At 53.7% G+C, this 24,160-nt stretch overlaps 1 protein-coding gene across 44 annotated transcripts in view; it reads left to right on the forward strand.

The window, feature by feature from the left end:
• Nucleotides 1-24,160, forward strand: part of Celf4 (CUGBP Elav-like family member 4) — a 286,218-nt gene that overhangs the window by 257,410 nt on the left and 4,648 nt on the right. For 5 of the 44 annotated variants that reach the window (XM_045135338.1, XM_045135344.1, XM_045135347.1 and 2 more), the window contains exons 4-13: nt 1,017-1,145; nt 1,386-1,465; nt 1,751-1,894; nt 2,828-2,975; nt 4,483-4,632; nt 8,700-8,765; nt 9,938-10,021; nt 15,214-15,297; nt 19,433-19,511; nt 19,780-19,951. In XM_045135338.1, the coding sequence (XP_044991273.1) occupies nt 1,017-1,145; nt 1,386-1,465; nt 1,751-1,894; nt 2,828-2,975; nt 4,483-4,632; nt 8,700-8,765; nt 9,938-10,021; nt 15,214-15,297; nt 19,433-19,511; nt 19,780-19,951 (1,136 nt within the window). The remainder of the gene's footprint in view (nt 1-1,016; nt 1,146-1,385; nt 1,466-1,750; nt 1,895-2,827; nt 2,976-4,482; nt 4,633-8,699; nt 8,766-9,937; nt 10,022-15,213; nt 15,298-19,432; nt 19,512-19,779; nt 19,952-24,160) is intronic. The other 39 variants (XM_045135339.1, XM_045135345.1, XM_045135349.1 and 36 more) reach the window with 18 other exon arrangements.

The following is a 24,160-nucleotide window of genomic DNA, read 5'->3' on the forward strand; positions in this document are numbered from 1 at the left end:
TTAAAAGGCAGTGGGTTGAGGAGTAACCAAGGAGGAAAGGCTCCCCAGTGAGGCGCTGCTGCTGCTGCTCCTTACTGGAGGCTTGACAAGCATCATAGGTGACCGGGGGCTGCTGAGGCTCCTCTCAGGAAAGCTCCCCCCCCGCCACAAGTGCCCAGGACTGAGTTTTACACATGAACACGCAAGAAAGGTCCAGACCGAGAACTAAGCCGTCTAGACGTGGGTAAAGCGAGACCTGGAAAGGAAGCGGGGCTCTAGGAAGAAAACAAAGCGTGTTCCCTTCTCTTTACTCCTCAGTCACCCGCGGCTCTGCTGCCCACCAGCGCTGCTGCAGCAGAAAGACCGGCCGGGTTTTGCCAGTAGCCACCTGCAGACGGTGGGTAGGGAACCAGACAAAGCGTTCTGAAGTGCCCTCTGAATCTGGGCCACAGGGGTGGGGACGGAGATGAGGGAAGGGAGGCAGTCATAGAAGAGGATTCCGCCCTGTGCCTCTCCATGCGATGTCCTGGTCCCAGGCACACTGCCCCACTGCAACTCATCCAGACACTGAAGGAAGGTGGGATATAAAGAAGAAAGGAAGGAAAGAAAGAATGGAACCCAGGGTTCAAATGGGCCATGTGCCCTGTGCCAGGGCCAGACCAGGGGCTTAGCTTCTTAGTGAGGCAGGCGTAGGCAGAGGCAGTCGCTGCCCCTCAGCTCCTGCCTCCTGGCTCACCGGCTCTGCCCTCTCCTTCTAACCAGTCCTTCTACTCCCAGCTTTGCACACTTGCCCCACCCAGCTGTGCAGCTTCCTCTCCCAGCTTCTCCAAGCTCTTCCTTCTCCCTCAAGCTAAGTCCCTCCCCTCCTGCCAGGCCCCTCCCTCTCCTCCAGGTGAGCCCCTCCCCTCCCGCGAAGCTCCTCCCTTCCCTGCTCTTCCCCCCCCTTCCCAATCCTCTGGCCGCGCTTCCTACCCCTTGACCGCCCCCGCCTTGCCGGGTCTCTCGGCCCGGGTAAGCATCTCCTAATTTTGTTCTAGAAGATAGAAAACTCTTCGTGGGCATGCTCAACAAGCAGCAGTCAGAGGACGACGTGCGCCGCCTCTTCGAGGCCTTCGGGAACATCGAGGAGTGCACCATCCTGCGCGGGCCCGACGGCAACAGCAAGGGTGCGTGCTCGCGGGCAGACCCGGAGGGATGCTGGGGAGAAGCGGGTGGTCCGAGTCTGGACCGGGAGGAGAGGAGGAGGCCGCGGGTCTGTCTGTCGTGTGCTCTATTGTCTTGGTCAATTTGCCTCTCTCCCCTCCTTGTGCCCATCTGAGATGCGCCCTCTCCACTAGCTCTGCCTCTGTTCCAGTCCACTCTGTCGGGGTCCTGGGGCGGTGGCTCAGCCTGTCCTGTACCCGCAGGGTGCGCCTTTGTGAAGTACTCCTCCCACGCCGAGGCTCAAGCCGCCATCAACGCTCTACACGGCAGCCAGACCATGCCTGTGAGTGGTCCCGGGACACGGCCGGAGCACGGCCTCGTTACGATATAGGGAGCTTCATCTCAGCAGGTCACGGAGGCCCAGATATAGATTAAGGAATTGGCTGAAGTCGCCCAGATAAGAAATTGCCCATGGTGGGATTGAGATCTCGTGCTTCCCTGCCCCGCCCCTGGCCCATGCTCATGCTGGTATCGCACCCCATAGAAAGCTGGGTGGGCAGGCCAGGGGCTCAGACGCTGGGGCAAGGGTGCTGGGGCTGCTGGTCCTCACGTGCCGTCTTGGCTGCAGGGAGCCTCCTCTAGCCTGGTGGTCAAGTTTGCGGACACTGACAAGGAGCGCACGATGCGGCGGATGCAGCAGATGGCTGGCCAGATGGGCATGTTCAACCCTATGGCCATTCCCTTTGGGGCCTATGGCGCCTACGCTCAGGCAGTAAGTGGGGGCAAAGGGTGGGCTGCGGCTCTGGAACTCCTTTCCTCCCCCAAACCCAGAGACTAGGGACACTTCTTTGAACATACTAATCCCACCTGGGAGTGAGGGGGGTCAGGCATAAGCCCAGGGAAGGTAGCTGCAAAAGGGGTTAAGAGAAGGTGGGTCCAGGTGGGAATGGCAAGGTAGTTTATCCCAGCACCCCCAATGCTGAATCCTAGGAATTACCTATGGGCAAGGCTCAAGTGGTTGGTCCTCACAGAAGGTTGTCTTCAAGCAGGAGTGAGGTGATCCAAAGTCTTCCACACCCACACTTCCCTCCTAATAACCTCAGGCCCTACCTCAGGCAGGCCTCTGGCCTACGAACTTCTTTCTTCTGGGGGGGGGCCCTCTCTGAGCACCTCCTCCTGACTTAAAACCATACTCCCCCTCCCTGCATGCACATGTTGCCCCTGAGGCACATGAGAGTTTTGGTTCTAAACATGAGAGTGTCCAATTTTGGCAACTCCCAACAACTGCCCCGGTCCTCACTCACCTTTATGATGACATTCCTGGCTGAGAGTGGTCATGAGCATCCCATCTCTTCTATGAGACCATTTTGATTTCAAATACATTCAGCATGTGTGGAGAAGTTGGGATGCTGTATTCCCACAAACAGCGGGCCTGTCACAGGTTGGCCAGCAAATTGGGCCAGGCTCTTATTTCACTCCAACTCAGAGTCCCCTAAGCCTCAGATTCCTCCTGAATACAATCATTGCTCAGGAAGGAAGCATTTCTGTCCTGTAGGGGCTAGAGCAGACATGCAGAAGTCTTGGGACTTTCAGGAGGGCCCCAAAGACTGTCCTGGCTCCCTGGGCTGTCCAGGAGCTGAGCCCCCAGCGGGGAGGGCTACCCCCCTGGAAGCGCATGATATTTTTTCCACTCCCTCTGCCCCAGCTGATGCAGCAGCAAGCGGCCCTCATGGCGTCAGTCGCTCAGGGTGGCTACCTGAACCCTATGGCTGCCTTCGCTGCCGCCCAGATGCAGCAGATGGCAGCGCTCAACATGAACGGCCTGGCAGCTGCGCCCATGACCCCAACCTCAGGTGAGCTTACAGGAGCCAGCACAGCCCTTAGCCTGATGGGAGAGTAGCAGGGCCCAGGCTGAGGATTCATTTAGAGTAGCAGTGAGTTGTTCTGTGGCAACAGTAGGTGGGGTCTTGGTCCAAGTAGGGCTTGCCTTCTGGAAGTTTGTCTCAAAGGTTGTCTAATCCATGAAGACACAAGGAAAGATGGAATGTAGGCAGTATGCAAGCCACGACAGGAATATAGGATGATGACATTTCTCCTCAGATTGCCTATCCATGTTGGGAAACAGCTTATCTTGATCAGTATTAACAATTCTTAACTTGAAAGTGACATGAAAAAATTTTAAAGCTTTTAAAGCTAACTTAGACCCCATTGGCATTTTCCAAGCTGGAAAACTGTAAGTCCTTTGCATGCAGGAATCAGAAACCACAGCACAGCTCTGATTGGCTTTGGGCTCTCAGTTCTTGTCCAGTCAGATCTGCCTTCCAGCCCTTGGAAGTCTGGCCATGTCCACAGACAGTTTTGTTTGTCAGCTGGGAAGAGAGAGAACCACTATAATCTAGTGCCTAGAGGCCAGAGATGTTGCTACACATGTCACAAGGACTGAACCTCTCAATGATTGTAGTGTCAGTACTGAGAAGCTCTCGTCTCCAGAGCCGAGGCCAGTCAGTCATGCTTGAGTCTCTTCCAGCAGTCTCACTGGCTTTCTGGCTTTCCCTAACATCCAGTTATTCTTTTCCCAGCTCAAAGCCACAACAACCAAGCCAATCCTGAGCCTGACTCAAGGACTACTCCATATCTTAGTTCTGGGGCTTAACCCCAAGGACACCCATAGGTGCAGGCAGTGAGTCAACTCAGGTCCTTGTCCTCAGGGAGAACCTTAAGACTATGAAGAGGAAGGCTCTCACTAGCTTTGGGGGCCTCAACACAGTCACCCCACCATCCCCATCCACCACCTAGTGTAGGGAGGGTATCTGTCACCTGACTCCAGCTTTCCCATCACCACTATGTCCACCACCATTGCTTCCTCTGAAGGTGGCTAAGGTAGGGCCAAAACTGGTTTCTGAAATGACCCGTTCTCCTCAGTGCAAAGGAATCAGAATTCTTTTCACCTGAACAGCAAAAATTCTTAGAGAGGCAGGTCAGCCTCTCCTGAGCCCAGCAAGGACCACACAATCTTGACTTAGCAAGAATCACTGAAAAAGAATAAGGGACCAAGTGTGGTTAAGGCCAAGGGCATTGAGAGCAGTCAATGTGTTCTAGATTCAAGGATGAGCCATCAGTGAATCTTCATGGGGAAGGGGATACTTGGGCTCTGCTTTGAAGGATGGATAAATTGGGATGGGTGTTGAGCCTACATACAGGAATATAAGCCAAGGTAAACAAGATGGAGTGGTTGTGTGAGGCCCAAGTCTGTCCCCAGGCCCTTGGAGCCAGTAAGGTAGAGCCTTATGGGTTGGCCTTCCTCACCTTTGTCCTGCTTGTTTCCTCTCTCCCCCAATCCCTTTGCCTCCTTGGATCCAGGTGGCAGCACCCCCCCAGGCATCACTGCACCAGCTGTGCCTAGCATCCCATCCCCCATTGGGGTGAATGGCTTCACTGGCCTCCCCCCACAGGCTAATGGGCAACCTGCTGCAGAAGCTGTGTTTGCCAATGGCATCCACCCATACCCAGGTAAGCATATCTGGCAGCCTTCCTCCCCAGGCAGCATATGCCCATCCATTCTGCCCAAGCCTTGCCATTAGAACAGCGAATGCGTGGCTCTGGCCACTGTCTGTTTCTCAGTGGAACCCCAAACAGATGAGGGAGGGCCATACACTTGCCTGCTCCAGAGAACCTGTGGTGGCAGAGAATACAAATACAAAGTTTTTACTTAATGAAAAATGAAGGAAAAAAAAAAGTCCATTGTGGGGAGTATTGTCTGATGAGTGAGAGAAATTCCATTCCAGGGGCTTTTTTTTTTTTTTAAGACAAGACACTGGATACAGTATGAAACTGTGGCAGAGAGGAGAGGCTATTCACTGCTAATTAATTGGGTGGGAATTTGAGCTATAAGAATTAATATAGGCCTGGGAGATGGCTTCGCAGGTAAGAGAACTTGCTGCACAAGCACGAGGGCAGGAGAGGGTCTGAATTCAATCCTGACCTCCTATGTAAGAAAAAACAACAACAACAGAGCATGGCCACTCACATCTGTAACTACTAGTCAACCACCCTGACCAAAAACAGCAGCCCCAGATTCAGTGAGAGACTGTATATCAAGGAAACATGGAAGAGTGACAGAGGAGGACCCGTAATGTTCTCCTTTGGCCTCTGCATGCATGAGCACAGGTGTGTGCATCTACATACACATGTACATACACCATACCACACAGATTACACACACACACACATCAAAATTTAAAAATTAAAAAGGGGATGGTGGCACATACCTTTAATCCCAGCACTTAGAAGCAGAGGTAGCAGGAGTGCCTTGAGACTACATAGTTAATTCCAGGTTAGCCTGGGCTAGAGTGAGATCATACCTGAAAAAAACAGAAAAGGGGGGATGGAGAATAGTCAAATATAGTGTTAAGTAAGAACATATTCACTGGGGAAGGAAGTGAAGGTAACATCTCAGCCCAGTCCCTTGGTGTACTGAACTGCCCGCAAAACCTAGTTCAGCACCTGGGACAGCTCATGGCCTGGCACAGCTCCTAGATCTGCGTTCAGGCCATAAAACCCTGGACTGTCCAGGAACCCATTCCTGATTGACTTGCTCCTCTTGAACTCAGCAGTCCTCACCTGGTGAGGAGGACTCAGTTGACCTAAAGCATCTCTTCTCTCTTGTCTGAAGGATGGCAGATATCAGGGAAGCAGGACCCAGAACCCCAGGCTTGCAATGGGCAATGTAGTAGAGATATAAGAAGTTCTGGAAGGCAGAGCAGAGGTCACAGTTATCTCATAAGGATCCAATCTATGCTAGATGAGAGGAGGCCAGGACATGAGCTGTCTCTATGAAGGTCAAAGTTCAGTTGAAAACACAATATCCACCTGCAGAAGAACATCCACCTTCATCATTAAGAAACACACCTGCAGGACACAGTGTGATTGACCTGATGTTCTCAGACTCTAGATGGTAAAAAAATTCAAGGGAAGAGAGTTCTGTCGGCTGGAGACAGTGCAAGCTTTCCCAAACTGGCAGCTCAGGCTAGACTTTAACAAATGGGAAGGAAACACACAGCTGAGGACAAACAAAGAGTATGCTTCTGGAGTGGAGACTGTCCCAGAGGTCCAGAGGATGGAGCAGAGGTGGCGGGAGGTTGGTCCAATAGGGACAACCTATGGTAGACCCTCAGAAGGGACCGAGTCACAGTCCACAGTGAGTGCCCGTCAGAAGCCACTGTGGAGTTTGATAAAACCACACAGCTTCGAGGTGATGATTTTACTGCCTGGAGCACAGCCCAGATGTTTGCAGCATGTAAAAGTCGCACCAGCAGTGGGGCACAAGATCACTGAGCTAGAGGGAATCAGAATTTTTCTGAACTTGGATCTATCCTTGGTTCCAGGATTCACCCTGAAACTCAACTCTCAGTCCACAGAAATGTCCAGAGGGGTCCAGAGGGGAGCCTGATAGGGCCCAGAGAACCTGATGTTGAAGGACAGAGACTCTCCCCACCTCCTAATAAGGATGGTGGGGGAGGGCCTGACATACAGGAGGTGGATGTGACTCTGCTAACTTCAGGCCTGTAGGCTGGGAGATGCTACCCCCAGCACATCTGGGTGGCTTCCTTCTCTACCTTCCCCTGCCTTCAAGCCCATCTGGATGTCTGGATTCCTTTCCTACCCCCACCACATCTGTGAACCATTTCCCTCCTGGAACGTGGAAATGTTTCTTTTCCCCATTTGTAACAATCTGCCACATCCTATAAACAAGAGCAAGAGGAGGGATGGAGGAAAGGGAAGGGAGAAAAGTAGTACATTAAAAAAATTAATTTACCATCTTTAAATGCAGAGTTTGGAGCCACCATAATGAGCGAGATCTTTCAAAATGTTCACTCTTTGGCAGTTACTAATGAGGTCGTTAGGCAGGGAAGCAGAGAAGGGTCCCATGAATGTTCTCCGTTTCCTGCCCCCAGGAGCATCTCTGTTCTTCCTTCTTGCTCATGCGCATGTTGGAAGCACACAGTGTGGTCTTTAGTGCTGCATAACCTCCACTCCACCTCCCCCCCCCCCCCCCCCCCGAGCAAGTGGCTCTGATGAGCATTGAAGAGAGTTCATGCATCTTTCCATTTCATTGTTTGCTGAGCCCTTCTGTTTTCCTGGCACTGTGCTGGGGGGGCTTCCATGGAAGTTGCACTGGTTGTTTTATATAAGGGCATGAGACTGTGTGCCACAAGGAAGGGGTGAGTAGCTGGGAGGCCAAAAAGACAAGGCAGATGTGGCTGTCCTTCCAGAGAGCTCAGAGGATAGCAAGGAAGACAGACAGAAGAGACAGGAGTCAGAAATGGATTGCTCTGCCAAGCCCATCACAGATTGGAGCTTTTGCCCCCAGTTTCCACCTTGGGTGTGGAGTAGAGAAATGTATAGGCCAGGTGTTGGGCTAGGACAGCCCCAAGCAGGGAGACCTTGTGTCACCAACTCCTCTGTCCAGTTCCTAGAAGGTAGTGAAACTGCCACCTGGATGTGTCTAGAGACCTTTGCCCCAGGTTTTCCCCGGGTCCTCCTCAGTGCTATTTCCCATGGGATATTACTGAACGATTCAAGACAGGAGTTCAGAAGGAATGCAGTGTGGGGAATTCTCCCAAGTCTAAAGGCTCTGAAACCTGATACAGAAGTTGCCTGGCTGGTCTGGGTTAACAGGCACATGAACTCAGGGGACTTTCTTCCTGACATATGGAGTTATCCAGTGTGGCCCAAACATACTGGGTGAGGATCTGTCCCCACCCATCACCCTTGGCCTCCAAGGCCAGCACTTTCCTATTGCAGTCACAATCAGCCTTGTTCACCAAAGGCTACACCCACTACTGGTCCCTGCTTCAGTCTTGCGCTCACACCTCAGACAGCAGAGGCCATGGGGAGGCAAGCGTTGTCCAGGTCCCACTTACCTGAGGTTCCTGCTAAAGTTTTGGTTCAAGGGTCCCCTGCTCCTACTGGGAGGTAGACATTCCAGAGTCAAAGGTCAGAAAATGAGGAAAGGGCTGTGCTCTTCCTGTTCCTTGATACTTGAATACAGCAACCTTCTCCCAGCCTGATGGACAAATCCAGGAGGACAGTGGCAGGGTGAGGCCTTCTGGGACCTTTCACCCAGATGAGATCTGCCAGGCTATCCCTTCTTTTATTGCCCCCAGCTTCTGCTGGGAATCAGTAATGCTATGCCCCCATCCTGAGTGCCCTGAACCCAGGCCCTCTGTGGGGATGGACCCTTTGCTACCAATGTGCTCATGGTTGGGTCTCCCTCTGGCATCTCTTCCTCAGCCCTCACAATATTCTGAATGAATCCCATCCCCCCAACCCCAGGCCAGCTGCACCCAGCACCTCCCTTCCAAAGTGGTGCTCCATACTCTACTAAGGGGCCTGGGTACAGAAGGGTGACATGACATCCAGTGGGACCCAGCGCTTGGGGTGCCTGTCTCAAACACTCTGCCTGCCTGCAGTGACTGGAAAGGGCAGGCAGCCACAGCAGTACCTCCTTGGGCATGGTGGGGAGGGGCCAGCGCGGGTGGGCATCACTGACTTCTGTCCTCTTGGCTCCTCTGCAGCCCAGAGCCCCACCGCCGCGGACCCCCTGCAGCAGGCCTACGCTGGAGTGCAGCAGTATGCAGGTCGTTAGTATCCACTCGGCCCTCGGCTCTTCCTCAGTTTTGCTCATCCCTCCATGCCCATGGCACTCCAGACCTGGACCCAGCACTACTCGGGAAAGGGAGGGGGCAGAAGGGGCCCTGATTGGAAGGAGGGAGGGCAGTGAAGGCAGACATACCTCTCCACCACCAGCTGGGTTGCCTCCCCTCTGAGGTTCCCAACATAGCAGCATATTCTGACACTGACATTTAGGTGAGTCAGTGAGCCAAGCTGCAGCTCTGGCCCTGCTGTGCATTTACTTGTCTTAGAAGCCCAGTTTCCCATCCCCACATGCCTAGTTTCCCATCCCCACATGCCCAGGAGTCCCATGCTACATAGGAGCTCAGGAATCCAGGCAGACCTGAGCTGCTGCTCTGCACAGTTCATGGACCCTGACCAGGAAGTGGAGATCTGGGCTTAGGGGAGGAGGTACTGTGGAGGGGAAGTAGCTTCTGCCCACTTTGGTAAAGGAGAAATGAGAAGAGATGGCCTGGAGCCAGCAGGTGACTGGATCCCACTGAGCCCTGCCAAGCCATTGGTCCAGTCACCCCATCATAGCCTGCACCACACTTCCTGACCTGGCGAAAGCTCCTTACTGGTTTTGGAGAGTTGGCACTGTCTTCCCCAGAGAGTGATGGGGTTGACTGGCAAGGGGCGGGGAGGACTCCGTGGCTTTGCTCAACTGGTGATCAGAGGAAGCTCTCTCACCACTCTGGCCATCCCTGTCTCTAACCTTGGGTCCTGTTACTGCTAGGCCAGGCCAGGCTGCTGAGGGAGATGGCCAATCCTGTCCTGCCTCTTCCTCTTTCCAATTGAGTATAGACCCCTTAGGTTTGTCCAACTCAGACCTCTGCCCCTAGGGCCTACCCCAGACATGTTCCACCTTCCACCCAGTGGCTGCCCATTGTTCCAGATCAAACTTGCCTTCTCCTAGAACACAGACACATCTACACAAATGTCCATGCACACACACACATGTCCTTCTCTTTGTCCTTCATGGGCACCACAAACTGAAAGCTACTGTCGAAAGCAGCTGAGTTGTCACGTATTTTGTGATTGGTGACTTACTGCCGACACTGAAATCTCTCTTTCTCTCTGCTTCTCACCCTGTCTTTCTCTGCATCCTGTTGCCACCTTTCAACTCTCTTTGGCACTCCAGCAGCTGCCTACCCTGCTGCCTACGGTCAGATAAGCCAGGCCTTTCCTCAGCCACCACCAATGATTCCCCAGCAACAAAGAGAAGGTGAGTTTCAACCCTTCCCTGTTCCCTTCCCCAAAGAAGATGCTCACCTGGGCCTCTGGCCTCCTAGGCCTCTGAGTGGGGCTGTGGTTAGAAAGGCAACCAGGGTTTGTGTGCCTACAGGTGGGTGGGAGGACACAGTACTGGGGGATGAAGCAGGCTTCCATCCACACACACAGTGTGTATCTTGTAGGCACCTCTGCAAATCAAAGTGGCAGCTGGGCCAAGGTCAGGTGACCAGATGTAATGCCCCAGGGACCAAAAGATTAAACATAAGATACCTTTCTTAGTCCCCTCCATCATTTACTGACACAGATTTCATGCAGATATCTTGGTTTTTCAAAAACAGCCCTTGAGAATGAGTGGGGCTGTGCTCCTTCTGCCGCAAGCTCTTAAAGCAGCTCGTGAACAGGTGTGTGTCTGCTGGTGGAGGCCTTGTCCCTGCCTCAGGAAGTTGCTAGCTTTATGGAGGAGATAGAGGCCGATCCTTGCGGTCTTCGTCTAAGGTCCTCTTTTTTTTTTTTTTAATTATTTATTTATTTATTTGAGAGCGACAGACACAGAGAGAAAGACAGATAGAGGGAGAGAGAGAGAATGGGCGCGCCAGGGCTTCCAGCCACTGCAAACGAACTCCAGAGCGTGCGCCCCCTTGTGCATCTGGCTAACGTGGGACCTGGGGAACAGAGCCTCGAACCGGGGTCCTTAGGCTTCACAGGCAAGCGCTTAACCGCTAAGCCATCTCTCCAGCCCTTTTTTTTTTTTTTTTTTTTTTTTTTTGAAGTAGGGTCTCACTCTAGCTCAGGCTGACCTGGATTTCACTATGTAGTCTCAGGGTGGCCTCGAACTGATGGTGATCCTCCTACCTCTGCCTCCCAAATGCTGGGATTAAAGGTGTGTGCCACCATGCCTGGCCCTAAGGTCCTTTTTGCTGTGTTCCCAGAGAGGGACAGCAGAGCTGAAAGGTGAGGCTGGAGCAGCACCAGCCCAGGATGCTACGGACATCAATAAGAAAAGGATGAATAGCCTGAGGGGGTCAGGGAAGTGAGGTGCTACAGGAAGTGGAATTGAACACCCCTTCCCTGAGGGGAGGACTTGGCCACTGGAGAGAACAGGGAAAAGTGCTTATGATTGGAGGGGACAGGAAGGGGACTAGTTCACCCTGGACAGGAACGAGGAGAAGTGTACTTTTCAGGAGACTAGGAGGAAAAGCTGGAGCTGCCAGGGAGTTCTCCATGGGCAGGGTGAGATGGAAGGAAGGTGCAGTTCACATCTAGTGGAGAGGGGGCTCTGGAAGGCCATGGGCAGAAAGAAGTTCCAGTGTCAGTAGAGCAGAACAGGCAAGACAGCGTGTGGTGAGGCTCCCTCCCAGTGCGGGGGAGCCACGGAAACAAAGGCAGGAAGTTGGGTGAACAAGGGCCTTGGGACACTGACCCAAAAAAGTTGAGCTTGAGGGACACGAATCAAATCCTGTTTTCTTCTTCCCATGGAAAGGGTGACCTGTAGCAAGGTCACCAAACCTGTCTCAGAAGCCCACATGACATGTTTAGAGATTTCTAAATGCAGCCCTTGAAGCATACTGCGCCTGCACAGTGGAATTTGGAACTCTAACTTTGGGCATCTGCTGGTCCAAACCCCTTTGGTGAGGCGGACCCCCAATGGACCCTAGTCCCTACGTGGCTGATGACCTAGACTTTAAACATATCCACTGGATCTGACTCTTAGCTTGGCCACCTCCTTGCCAGGTGACTCTGGACATATTACCCCACTCCTCAGTCTTGATGTCCTCACCTAGACTGTAACAACAGTGAGACCCATTCCCTAGAGAGGTGTGAAGATCAAACTTGCTCAATTTTCCTCTCCAAAATGAAGGCAGCAAGTAAGTGCACACAGTCCTTCCTCTACCCAATTGTCACCTCCTCCAAAGGCATGCAGAGGATGCCACCCCAGCCATTCTGGTAGGCCAGCACCATCACGTCTCCAGAGAACCACAGAGTACATGATGGGCCCTGCCCATTCCCTGACCTTGTGCCCTGCTGCCACTGAGTGCCTCCTGGGTTTAACATCTACACAGCCCAAGGCCTGTGCTACCGGCTGCCTCCTTCAGCTCTCCTAGCTGGGTCACAGCTGCTAGATCTCAGGGTGTTGACGGGCTGGTCCAGGTCTAGAGCTATGACACAGACACTGGTATTTTTGGCACTTTGCTTACTATAATCAACCCCTGCATCACTGTGGGTTCATTACTCTCTAAAGTCTGACCCCCACTCACCCCTGCACTGCAGCTTACCCCCCACACTGTACATTTAACACAGCCTTTTCATACCTTCTTCAGCTCTGAGCACCCTGCTTCCTCTACAAACCCTTATCAGCTGCCCCCACTGCAGCCTCTCTTTGGGGCTGAGAATAGTCCATACCCACACCTCTTTCTCCTGGCCATGAAGCAGCACAGTTTGAGTTACTCCAGGAGAGCAGAGGGAGGGTGGGGTGAACCCAGACAGTAACAGAGCCATGCTGCACACCCTGGTGAGATCGTGGTGTTCAGAGTGCCAGGGAAGGCTGGGATGGGCCTGGAAGGAGGACTCCAGCACATGGAGGTGGGGAGATGGGGCCTCCAGACAGGAGAACCCCAGAAGCAAAAGATGCTACCAGGCATGTGGTGTGCCTGGAGAACCTGGGGGACAGGCAGAAAGAGGGGCTGGAGCCAGACCTGAGCCGGTCCCAGAGTGTGGTGTGGAGCACGGACAAGAAAACCCTTTCCTCAGCCCTGTGCTACTCACTCTCTTCCCACACGTCCTCTCTGCTCTCCTCACACGTGGCCGACCACTGAACACCACAGCACACTGGAAAGCTCCTCCTGCCAGCTCCTTGCCTTTGAGCTGAACCTGAAGACCAACAGAACCCCGAGTTCCCCCACCTTCCAGATCACCTGCTCCACAGATGGGGGAAGATTCCCCTCAGGGATGGCTGGGCTGCAGCTCTGCCTGGGGCTGTGTGTCGGCAGAGGCAGTCATTTTCTGTCCCCGAAGCTGCATGTCACTATTCCTCTGGGTTGGAATGGTACTGCCTCTCCTGCCCTCTGGATGTTCTGGGATCTGTGAATGAAGTGATGCAGGAAGGATTAGGGGTACAGACTAACTGCCGAGGTTGCCTGGAATCTATGCCCTGCTTGCCAGTCAGGGCATGAGAGGATCATGCTGATGTGACTGAGCGGAGACCCTGTCCGGACGGTTCTGGTCTCTTTAGAACATCTAAGACCTCGTGGAGCAGGTTGAACTCGGCAGGAGGGCTCTGAGTCTGAGGCAGGTGTCAGCATGGGGGAGAGCCATCAGGGAAGCCCTGTAGAGGGAGAATGAGAACGGAGGGAAGGATGTGCTGGGCCACAGAGGACTGAAGAAAGCAAATGTCCTTCCCTGTGGCTGGAGAGAAAACCCTGCAGGTATGGAGAGAGCTCAACCCACAGAGGAGGGACGTGCTTTGACCACCAGAAGGGAGAGGCCAGATGAGCTCTTGAGGAGACAGAGTGGAGGAGAGGACCTGGGGGAGCTCTGGTGGGTGTGGTTTAGATTGGGCTTCAAAGTCGGTTCCCACCCCCAGGACCCCCCACCTCACTGGGGACTATTGCAGGGTTTACGCCCATGGCATGCACCAGTGCAAACATCATGGCTGCAGGGGACAGGGCAAGGGAAGGGCCACCAGCACTTGAGGAGGGTGAGGGAGCACACCCTCGCTCAGCTTTGAATGCGCCGCCCATCTACCGCAGAGTGCCTGGGGGGGAGGCCAGTGGCTCAGCAGGTTGTGGTGGGCAGAGGAGGGGCTTCTCTAGACAGTGGATTTGGGGGGTAGATTGAAGGAGAAAGGAGTGTAGGAGGGACAGGGGAGAATCAAGAGCCAGTTTGTTGACCTCAAACTACACTATCTAGAGCCTTGCTGGTCCTGGGGGCGAAGGACAGTAGATTCTGGCTGTAAAAGTCATATAACTGGCCCTCATTGGTGCCTTATGGCCTTTACTTAAGCTCATGCTTAGACACCATCACTGAAGTGACCACAAGTCACTTCAAAGGCTAAATGATGTGTGGTAGATGCTCTTGAAGATGACAGATTATATATTGCATCTGGGGAATATTTCCATTTCAGAGAGATGAAATTGAGTATGTGAAAAGAAACATAAATTTTAATCTGGAAATTCCACAATTCCAAACACCCATGGGAACCTGGGAGGGCCGTGGTTTATGACAGATACGTAGAGAGAGAAGAGCACATATGGAGGCAACAGCTTGAGTTCATATCCTAGCTCCACCCACCCTCCCAGCTGTGCCTTTTGGCAGGTGACTTAACTTCTCTGAGCCTCAGTTTCCTCATTTGCACAGTGGGGATGGCAATGTAGCTCAGTTATAGGTAAAAGCAAGGATGATGTGAATCCCTAAACATAAAAAGTACTTAGGACAGCTCGATATATGTTCATGTGTAAAAGTGGCCTGCCAGCGTTGTAATGAGATCAGAGTTCTCTGGAAACCATGGAAACTACATGTGAAGCTCTTCCTCACGCCATGCACTAGACCAGGCTCTGAGTAAATCTTGCTTTTGATCTGCAAGACTAGGAAGAAGTGGGAGGTACTGGCGGGGCAGCTGGGCCTCTGGGGCCCAATAGGAGAGGCTACAAGCTAGGCAAGTGACTGGGCCTGGGCACTTGTCATCTGTCACAGGGACCAATTTGAGCTGAGCCCAGAGAAGGTGAAAAGTGAAGTGTCTCTTCACCCACACAGGATCTGGGTATCCCAGTGCCATTCCTTTAGCCCTTAGCAAAGTAAGGACAGAGCAGAAGGGAAGACTCCCCCAAACTCCTTGCTACTTCCTCAGCACCTCATTTCCAGGGACACAACTGATATTCACCCCATTTTCTCATCAACTGCCCCTCCAGTCCCAGAGCTGTCAGGACCCCCATGACTGATCATTTGGCTAAAAGTCAACTGAGGCACAGAAAGGTTCAGTGACATGCCCAAGGGCAGAGAGGAGGTCAGAGCTCACACCTGGGACTCAGCAATCCCTCACTCGTTGGGGTCCCCTTTGGATCTTGAATGAGTCCCTTCTCCTAACCTTGCCCCTCCCTCCCCGCTGCGCTGCCTAACTCGCTCACCTCTCCTCTGTCTCTCTCTTTCCCCAACCCGCCATCCCTCCTCCCCGCCCCCCCCTCACCGCAGGGCCCGAGGGCTGTAACCTGTTCATCTACCATCTGCCCCAGGAGCTTGGGGACGCTGAACTGATGCAGATGTTCCTCCCTTTCGGTAATGTCATCTCCTCGCAAGTGTTTGTGGATCGGGCGTCTAACCAAAGTAAAAGCTTTGGTGGGGAAAGATAAGCAGCCAGTCAGCTTCACCTAGGACAAGGGCCACGCCCATCGACTCACAGTGTCCGCCAGAATCTCACTGCTCCTTCACAAGGCTCCCTGGGGCCAGCCTCCTTTTCTTCTCTTAGCCTTCTTCTCTGTTCTATTCTTTTGGCTTCTTGGCTTTCCCTACCCACCCCACCTGGCTCTCACCTCTAAGAAATAGGTGACCTCTCCCAGCCCTGAATCCCAGTTCTAGTCCATCAAGAAAGGGAAGGAGCCACATTTGGCTTGGGTGGAAGGGAAACCATACAGAGCCTAGATATCTCTAACCATAGCAGCCTCTCGTCTCTCAAGCTCAGAGTGTCTCGCCTAAGTCCTGGGTGATCCTAGGGTGACAGTCAGCCAGAGGAGACCCTATCCCACCTGTCCCTTTGCCTTCTCTCCACCTCTGTCCTGCCACCTTTCCTCTACCAACCCTGCATCTTGTTCCCCTCATGCCATGCAGTGACTCCTTTCCCCTCTCCCTTTACACCTCTCAGGTCACCAGAGCTGGGCATTGTTGAGGAGTGAGTAAGAGATCGGTCCCTGCCCTCAGAACGCCTAAGTTCTGAGCTCAGATGGAAACCTCAGCTATGTGACAGCAGTGAGCTCTTCCAGGCACCAAGCAATGAAGCAGTGAGACAGAGGAAGGACAGAATGGGCTGAAGCGTGGGGCTGGGGTGCATGAAGCCAGGGACAGAAAGCCAGGCTTCTGAGAGAAAAGAGGGCTCACAGTAGTGGTGAGGGAGGTCTGTGCAGAGTTTTGGCCATCCTGTGAGGAAGCTTCGCTTGGTGTGGCAGGGTGTAAAAGACGGTAGCACAGAGTACAAGTCTCAGACACCTGGCCTGGTGGCAGGTAGCACATTGGAGAGGGACACTAAGAAGGATGCAGGAGTCTGGTAGTCAGTAGAGTACAGGATGGAATCTGAATTTCACACAAGCAAATGATGCTTTTTAAGTAAATGTCTTAAAAACATTGCATGCTCTGTGTTTGAGTAATATTGGGGATGTACTGAAAAAGTGCTCTCTGCTGATTTGAAATTCACCTTTGGTTGGACATCCTTGTCCAGAAAGACCCAGACCTCTTAGGAGTTGAGTCTTCCAGAGCCTCCGGGTTAACTTGCAGATTCTGGGTGTGTGAAGAGAATGGGAGCCTTGATGGTTGGGACCCCAGGTCATAGCTGGGGGGTGGGGAAGGTGGTAAAGGGGAGCAGGAGCCGAGAAGAGAAGCACCAGGAAGCACATTCTGAGGAGTCTCCAGTTTGCAGTCATGAAGGGCTTGAGGATTCGGATGTGTTCCCTAAAGTAATCAAGGTCGTGGCCCTGTTTCTCTGGTAGCTGCTACAGGAAATCCATGGGTTCTCCAGTGACATCGAGTTGTCTCACTTACTTATTCTCTTTGGATATCTAAAGACAAGGAAAAAAAAAAAAAAAAGACAGGGGTGTTCCCAACCCCTAATTGACAGGTGTTTTTCCTTATGCATGGAGATGAATGTAAACACAAGCCGGAAATTGGTTCATTTGCTCGAAGTCACAAATGTTACATGAGGAAGAGGAAAACTGCTGGGAACCCAAAAGTGCTGGGACCTCGGACCTCAGCCAGACTTTTCCTCTAGCCGCATCTCATCTGGGCATATTGGTGCATCTCATCTGGGCACATTGGGCACAACCTGGTTTTCAAAGTCATTTCCTCAGAATCTGCCCAAGAGCTGCCTGCATAAGCCTCAGTCCACTGTGTCCTGCTTCTGGAGAGCAAATCTGTACACAAGCACCCACTTTCTTCTCCTCTCAAGCTTGAATGCTAAGACAGGCTCCTGCAGTGCTGGCCCAGTCTGCTGCTGCTCCTTAAGCCACTGGGTTCCCCGCTTACCCAGTAGCACAGCCTTTGGCCTCTCTCCCTGAGACCTGTTGCACCAGACCTAGCTCCAGTGCTTACTCATAGGCAAGTCCTTGAACACTGTGAGCCTCCATGTTCTCATTTATCCAGTGGGATGGGGCACACACCACTCAGGGATATGTGGAGGGTCTGTGCGGTGAGAGCAGACCCTGTGGAAGTGCCACAACCCTTTTGCTATGAAAAGCAGGACTGCTATAAGTGAGCATTGTCCCGTGCTAGCAGGTAGTCCTCAAAGGCTACCTTACTGTCTAAGCAGAATTTCTAGACGTCTTCATGAGGCTAGTATAGTACAGATGTTTCCTTCCTCAAAAGGACTAAGGTGGGAGTTGGAGGGGATCCTATCTGGAAGGCCTTACCCAGCGTTTGGGAGGCAAGGACTTCTTGAGGGTGGGATGAGCATGGGACAGAGGACTTGGAGAGGAGAGGAAGAGAGGAGGACAAGAGAGGAGGACAAAAGAAGAGAGAAGGGGAGGGGAGGAGAGAAGAGGGGAGGGGAGGAGAGGAGAGGAGAGGAGAGGAGAGGTGGAAAGGAGAGGAGAAGAGGAGGGGAGGGGAGGGGAGAGAGGACAGGAGAAGAGGAGAGGAGAGGTGAGGAGAGTGTCTTGGCAGTTGTGAACATGGGGCACAGTGCCAGAGCACCGTCCACAGGGCGCCCCAGTCTGCAGAAGGTGCTTCCTGCCCTGACTGTGAGTCAGTTGAGAAAGCTGGAAGAGGAAAAGAAATACCTGTTAGCCCAAAAGCACACCCAGCTCCAAGGCTTCCGGAGACTTCTCAATTCTTCCAGGAAGCTGGTCATCTTCCCCACTACAAACTTCATGCTCTCCTCTCCCAATGGTGTGGCTCCCTTTAAGTCGGCCCTAGACAGAACCCACCACTCCTTCTGTCTTTCTCCCTCTTCTCTTGCTTCGCTCCCTTTCTTTCCTTCAAAGAGAGCCACGAGGCCCAGATGTCCAGGTAGTCAGTGCCAGAGGTGCCAGTGTGGGAGTGGAGGAGTGAGGGTGCTGCATGTCACCCATAGTCAGGTGGGAATAGCTCGAGGGAGGGCACTATAAACAGATACACACGCTGTGGAGACTGCTTTGGTGTGCTGAGCACTTGACCTTAGTCATCAGACACATAGATAGGTCAGTGGAGGGGAATGGGCAGCAGTGGATGGGGGACCGGAGGCTAATGATCGACTGTGGATGACAATCCTACATCTTCCCTGTTCACTTGGTTGTATACATTGATATAGATGTTAGTTTTGTAGCTGTGGGCCTGATTGACCAACTATGCATGCACCTGTGTGTGCACACATGAAAACTGAAACATGCACATACACTCTCCCCAGTCTGATAGTGCGTGGCTGCTTGAACCTGTTGAGTAACAGGCAGCCAGAGGTACCACCGGCAAATAGCTTCTGTTTCACACCTGCTCTGGCCTGGCTACACTGTCATCTCTTACCTAATGGCCATGGGGGAACAGTGCATGTTCTGGGAATAGCCCGGGCATCTCATCGAGTTAGGTTTCATATATTTTACAGGCAGAAGAAAGGCCTCTGAGATCGAATAAATTCAAGCAGGTGCTAGAGATGAAACAAAGTTATGAAGGCTTATTTACTGGAGAACTTTTTTTTTTTTTTTTTTTTTTTTTTTTTTTTTTTTAATATTCCCTGTTTTGCCTCCGGGGTCTGGCTCTTAGCCTACTGGACCACAGTAAGGGACATCTGCTCTAAAGCGTCTGTATGAGGAAATGCGTTGAGTTCCCAAAGGACGACTCCGTCTAGGAGCCGCCTGTTGAGACGGGAGCGATCTGATCTATTTGGGGTGTCGGGAGGAGTGAAGGAGTGCAGGACGCGTCCGCGATTCCGGGTTCACAGGAGGCTCGTGGCACAGGCTCCCTGTCTGCCAACCTCGTGGTTACAGGCCTCCTGGGGAAGGTCTCCGCGGGGCGCGGCCATCTGCTCCCGGGGCTTGGAGCTCCCCGCGCGTGGAAAGGGGCTCCGGCCGCCCCTGGGGGCGAGGCGGTGGGTGAGGGGGTCGGTCTGGGTGCACCCCGGTCGTGGGGGGCGGGAGCCTGGCAGGGGGAGTCGGCGGAGGGCCCCGGCGCGCAGCGGCGGCGTTCTCCGCGGCGCCTCCCTCCCCTCCCGGGCCCTCGCACTGCTCTCTCTCCCCAGGCCGGCACCCCGTGCCCTCCCGCTGCCAGGCCCCCTCCTGTCAGGGAGGACAGTGTCCAATAAGCTCCTCCGCCCGCAGGTGTGTCCGCCCTCTCCCGCCCGCGGAGAGGGCCGAGGGGGCGGGCCGGCCGGGTGGGGGGCGGGCGTCTCCGAGCCCGCCGGCCGCGGGCGCCTGGGGGAGCCGGCGAGCGGCGCCGCGGAGCCGGCTGCGGCGGGCGGGCGGGCGGGCGGGGCGGGGGGCCCGGGGAGGAGCCTCGAGCCCCGCCCCGCCCACTTCTCCCCTCCCGCCCTCCCCGCCCGGAGCGGCCCCGTGGAAACCCAGGCCCTCGTCCCTCGTGTCTCGCCAGGCTTCGTGAGCTTCGACAACCCGGCCAGCGCGCAGACCGCCATCCAGGCCATGAACGGCTTCCAGATCGGCATGAAGAGGCTCAAGGTGCAGCTGAAGCGGCCCAAAGACGCCAATCGCCCGTACTGAACGCCGGCGGGAGCGTCCCCCGGGGGAGACCAGGACTCGCACAGGTAACCGTGGGCGGCCGGGGTACGGGTCGGGAGGCTTGGAAAGGGGCAACAATGGACGGACCCGCCGCCTTCTCGGGCCTCCCTGGGTCCGAACCCACTTATGCCTTGGACCCGATGCGCCAGGCTCAGCCATTTAAGCAGAAATAGGCATGGGCGTCCCTTGTACTGCCAAGCCAAGAGAGGCAGAAGAGTGAGGGAACTCCTGGAAGGTGAGGGCAGGGAGTCCCGGGCCAGGTATTCCTGTTGGCCAGAGACCCTGGGTGGGCAGATGGCAGGCTCAGGTCCCAGAGAGAGGTAAGCTGCAGGCCAAAGCCTTCTCCCTCATTCGCAGGCTTTCCCCTGCCTAGGTCTGCATGGAGTGTGCTGGCAGGCTCAGGTCATGACCCTTCATCCCTACTGCTGCCCCTGACCCGGTCAGGACCTTTCAAAAGATCTTGAGGTGGGCCTGGTGATGCACGCCTTTAATTCCAGCACTCAGAGGTAGGGGGATCACCATGAGTTCAAGGCCACCCTGAGATTACATAGTGAATTCCAGTTTAGCCTGGGCTAGAGCGAGGCCCTACCTCAAAAAAGATCTCGAGCAGGAAACAAAGCAGGAGACCGAAGCTGGGGACAGGAGAAGGTATACTGCTGGGAGCCCTTCTAGACTGAGTGGGGGTCCCATCACGACTGTACAAACTGGGTCCTCCGAGGTCCTGCCTTGCAGCTGGGGGAAGTCAGTCACTCACCTTTCAGACCAGCATTCTCCAGGGCAGAGCTTGCTAAGGAAGGGGGGACAGAGAGAAAGAAAGGGAGAGAAAATATGAATATGAACGAGAATGTGAGTTGGGGGGGTGGGTCCAGACCATCACGTCTACCGTATCTGGTTCTCCTGGTGCTGTCCATCCCTATGGTCTTTACCCTAGTCACAGACCAGAAATAAAGGCCATGTTTGGGCTCTCCTTGCTCAGGCTGCCCACTGCACTTGTTTTGTTTAGCAGTTCTGTGCCTTGGGGACTTAGGGGCTTGAGACACCACAGTGGCCAAGACTGAAAAGGAGACACACACCAGGTTGAGAAGTGCCGGCAGGTGTGTAGGAATTGTGGCTACGTTGAAACCATGTAGTCAGCATTGCAGGCCAGCATCACTACTGACACGTGAACAGACTTGAGAAGGCAGTGAATGGAGAGCCATTTAGGACTGAGTGGCTTCCCTAAGGGCAAGGACAGCTTGTCCAAAGAGCATCATGGGGCTGAGCTTGGAGTGAAAATGGCGAGACTTGAGGATGAGGAGGACCACCTGCTTGGGCCCTGCAAACCACTGTATAGACTGTGCTTCCTGGCTAAGAGGTCTGCAGGACAGGGCTGGGTTAGCCTGCATTCTAGGTTATGGGGGCCAAAGCTGTGAGTGATGAGCTTTACTCAGCTGAGTCCAGGGCAATAGCGGGCAGTGTGGAGTAAAGGAGTGAACGCCTCGATATGGTTTGAAGGGGCCTGGGGCATGGTTCCTGATGAATCAGAAGGATGTGAGGAAAGGAGGAGCGTAGAGTGACTCCTAGGCCTTGACTCTAGGGAGTGGGAGAGCAGGTTAGTGAGAAAGATTCAACTCAAATGGTGGGCCACGGTCAGGAGTATGGGACTCTCCAGTTTCCCAGCCTCCCCTCCAACCTCAACCCTGCCCTAGCCTAATTGTACACCAGCAGAAGGCCCTTCCTAGAGCAGCAGAGTTCACGTGCTGGAAGCAGGGGTCACTTCCCTCTGGAGAGGTTTGAGCCAAAACTCTGTAGCCTAGAAGGGCAAAACTTGACTCTCATTCCTCATTCCTGCCCATTTCTGGCTCATGTGCAGATGCAGCTACTTGTGTTGGTTCAGTTTAAGCATCTTCCATGTCGGGCACTGAGCTCAGGCCTGGGAATACAAAGACAAGTGGGTCACATTGTGAGCTTCAACTCTGCTCACAAATCCTAGGAGGCAGCCAGCAGGTGGGTGCACTTTCATAGGAGAGGAATGGCTTAGTCACAAAGCACTTCTGAATACAGAACACTTCCTTAAGTAAGAATAGTTCTGCCATCTGGGGGTTCTGGCATATCCATTCCAGGATTGGAGAGGGTACTTGTGCTGGGGTTATAGTCTCAGAGGTCTGGAGGAAACTGGGTGTTTTTGATAGCAACTCTTCTGCCCTAGCCTCATAGCCAAACAAGAGTAAGGTGAGAGAATCCTACATAAAGGGCTGAGGAAGGTAGGTGTGTGGTTCCAGACACAGGGTAAAGATTAACCCGCAGGGTAGACAGAATTGGCACTCAGAGGTGGGGTAGAAGACTGGGAGGAGTTCTTCCAGTAGAGAATGCCAAAGCCAGAAATATGAGAACCACGGACCTTTGCAAAGTACTTGCCAGGCTACAGTGGGAACAGGTAACTACCTACCTGCAACCCTCTGTCAGGTGCAAGTGGCAACCTTCCCACTTTACAGACCTGGAGCACACGATGACATGACTTCCTCTTGTCATGTCAATGGTAGAACCAAACTTTGAAGCCTCATTCCTGTCAAACAGGGAAATAAGAAACCTCTGGCCTCACCCCAACCCTACAGTGTCCTGAATTCCAGAGGGCACATGTCATGATGCCTCACTTTTGGGGACAGCTGCCTATTTCCCCTGGATGAGGCAGACTTTAACGACTATGATGGGATGTAGCTCCTTTGATAAAATTGACTTTTAGTTTTCACTTAATGGCACTTAGCAAATGCCGCCTGCTCCTCCCCAGCCAAAGCTATTGGGGCTGTAATAGCAGGAAGTTCTAAGAGAAGACAGGCTTTTCAAAGCAGATGAGGGCCAATGGGAGGGCATAGCACACATATACACAAAAGCAACAGAAAGTGTGCTGCGTTACAGGCCACTGGGGAGTGTTTATACATGATAGGCACGAGCAGGAGTCAAACATGCTCAGGATAGGGAGGTTTGAGCTGGGGCTGTGTGACCTCAGGGCCAGTTGATTGGTCACTTTGCAGTGGCTTGGTGGTGCTCCAAGGCCAAGGCTGGAAAAGACAGGCCCAGGTTGGGTGGTCATGGGCTTCTCAGACTGAGGCTCCGCTGGGGTGGGGCTGAGGTTGGGGTCAGCAAGGCTCCTCCTGTCACCCTTGCTGACCCTGGGTGCTTTGGGCTTCTTGTCCTGTATCAAGATGAGAATTCTCTATGAAATCCTTACCAGAAAAGGAAGGGAGGAAACAAAGGCAGAAAGAGTAAGCAAAAATGTGGATGTGGAAGGTACACAGCCAGCAGAAGGAAAACAACTACCACAGCCCTTCCCAATTCAGAGATAGACCCACGCATCCCCTATCCTGCCACCACATTGGCTAGCACACACTGGGCCACAGAGGACGGTGGGACCAAGAGAATGCAAGTCCCGTAGGGTCTTGTGCCCTGGGCTTTGCCTGCTCACTCTGCTGTGAGCTCTGCAGACACCACTGCTCAGGCCTGGCCTGGGCAGAGCCAGGCTGGAGCTACCAGCCAACTGTTTTAGCACCTGGTATCTGACTTGGTTCTGTATGGTCAGGTCAGGAGAATCCCAGACCTGACCTCAGCTTCCCTATACTGGTCAGAGACCCGCAGTTATGTTCTGGGAGGCCCTCGGTGGGGCTGCATGCACGGGAGGCTGGGTTGTCTGGCACCCAGGTGTGTATGAGATGAGCATGTGTATGAGAGATCCTTCATGGAGCTTTGAGAAGACAGGCCATGTGTAGTCAGGTCTGAGTCCTCATGCCAAGGGTAGTGCCAGGTGGAGATAGCTGGACTGAAGCCAGGGGACAGAGGAGCAAACAGTGAGAAGGAAAGAGTGTCTGCCAGACCCTGGAGTTAGTGAGGAGGGACAGTCACAGGGTCACAATGGATGGAAATGTTCTCCTTATCTGTCAGGCCTCTTCTCATGTCAAGATAACCCTCCAACCAGGCATAGGGGGTCTAGGCGCTCCTGTGAAGACTAGAAATAGAGTGACAGTCAGGGTATGGTGGGCATGTGACGGTCATGGGCTGAGTGAGCCACTGTTGGAAAGTGTGGGTGGAAGGTCAAGTGGCCTGGAGCGCTCGGGGGAAGGCGGAGCAGGAGGCAGGTGGCTGCCTGGCAAGTGACATGGGGAAGGCTAAGCTGGAGGCCACATGTGAGCTCCAAGGAGAAACACCCCTTGGTGGTGGGATGGCAAAGCTTACCATGGTCACACTGAGATCCCAGCCTTCCT

Source organism: Jaculus jaculus, chromosome 15 (assembly GCF_020740685.1).
Source record: "Jaculus jaculus isolate mJacJac1 chromosome 15, mJacJac1.mat.Y.cur, whole genome shotgun sequence".
Lineage (NCBI taxonomy): Eukaryota > Metazoa > Chordata > Mammalia > Rodentia > Dipodidae > Jaculus > Jaculus jaculus.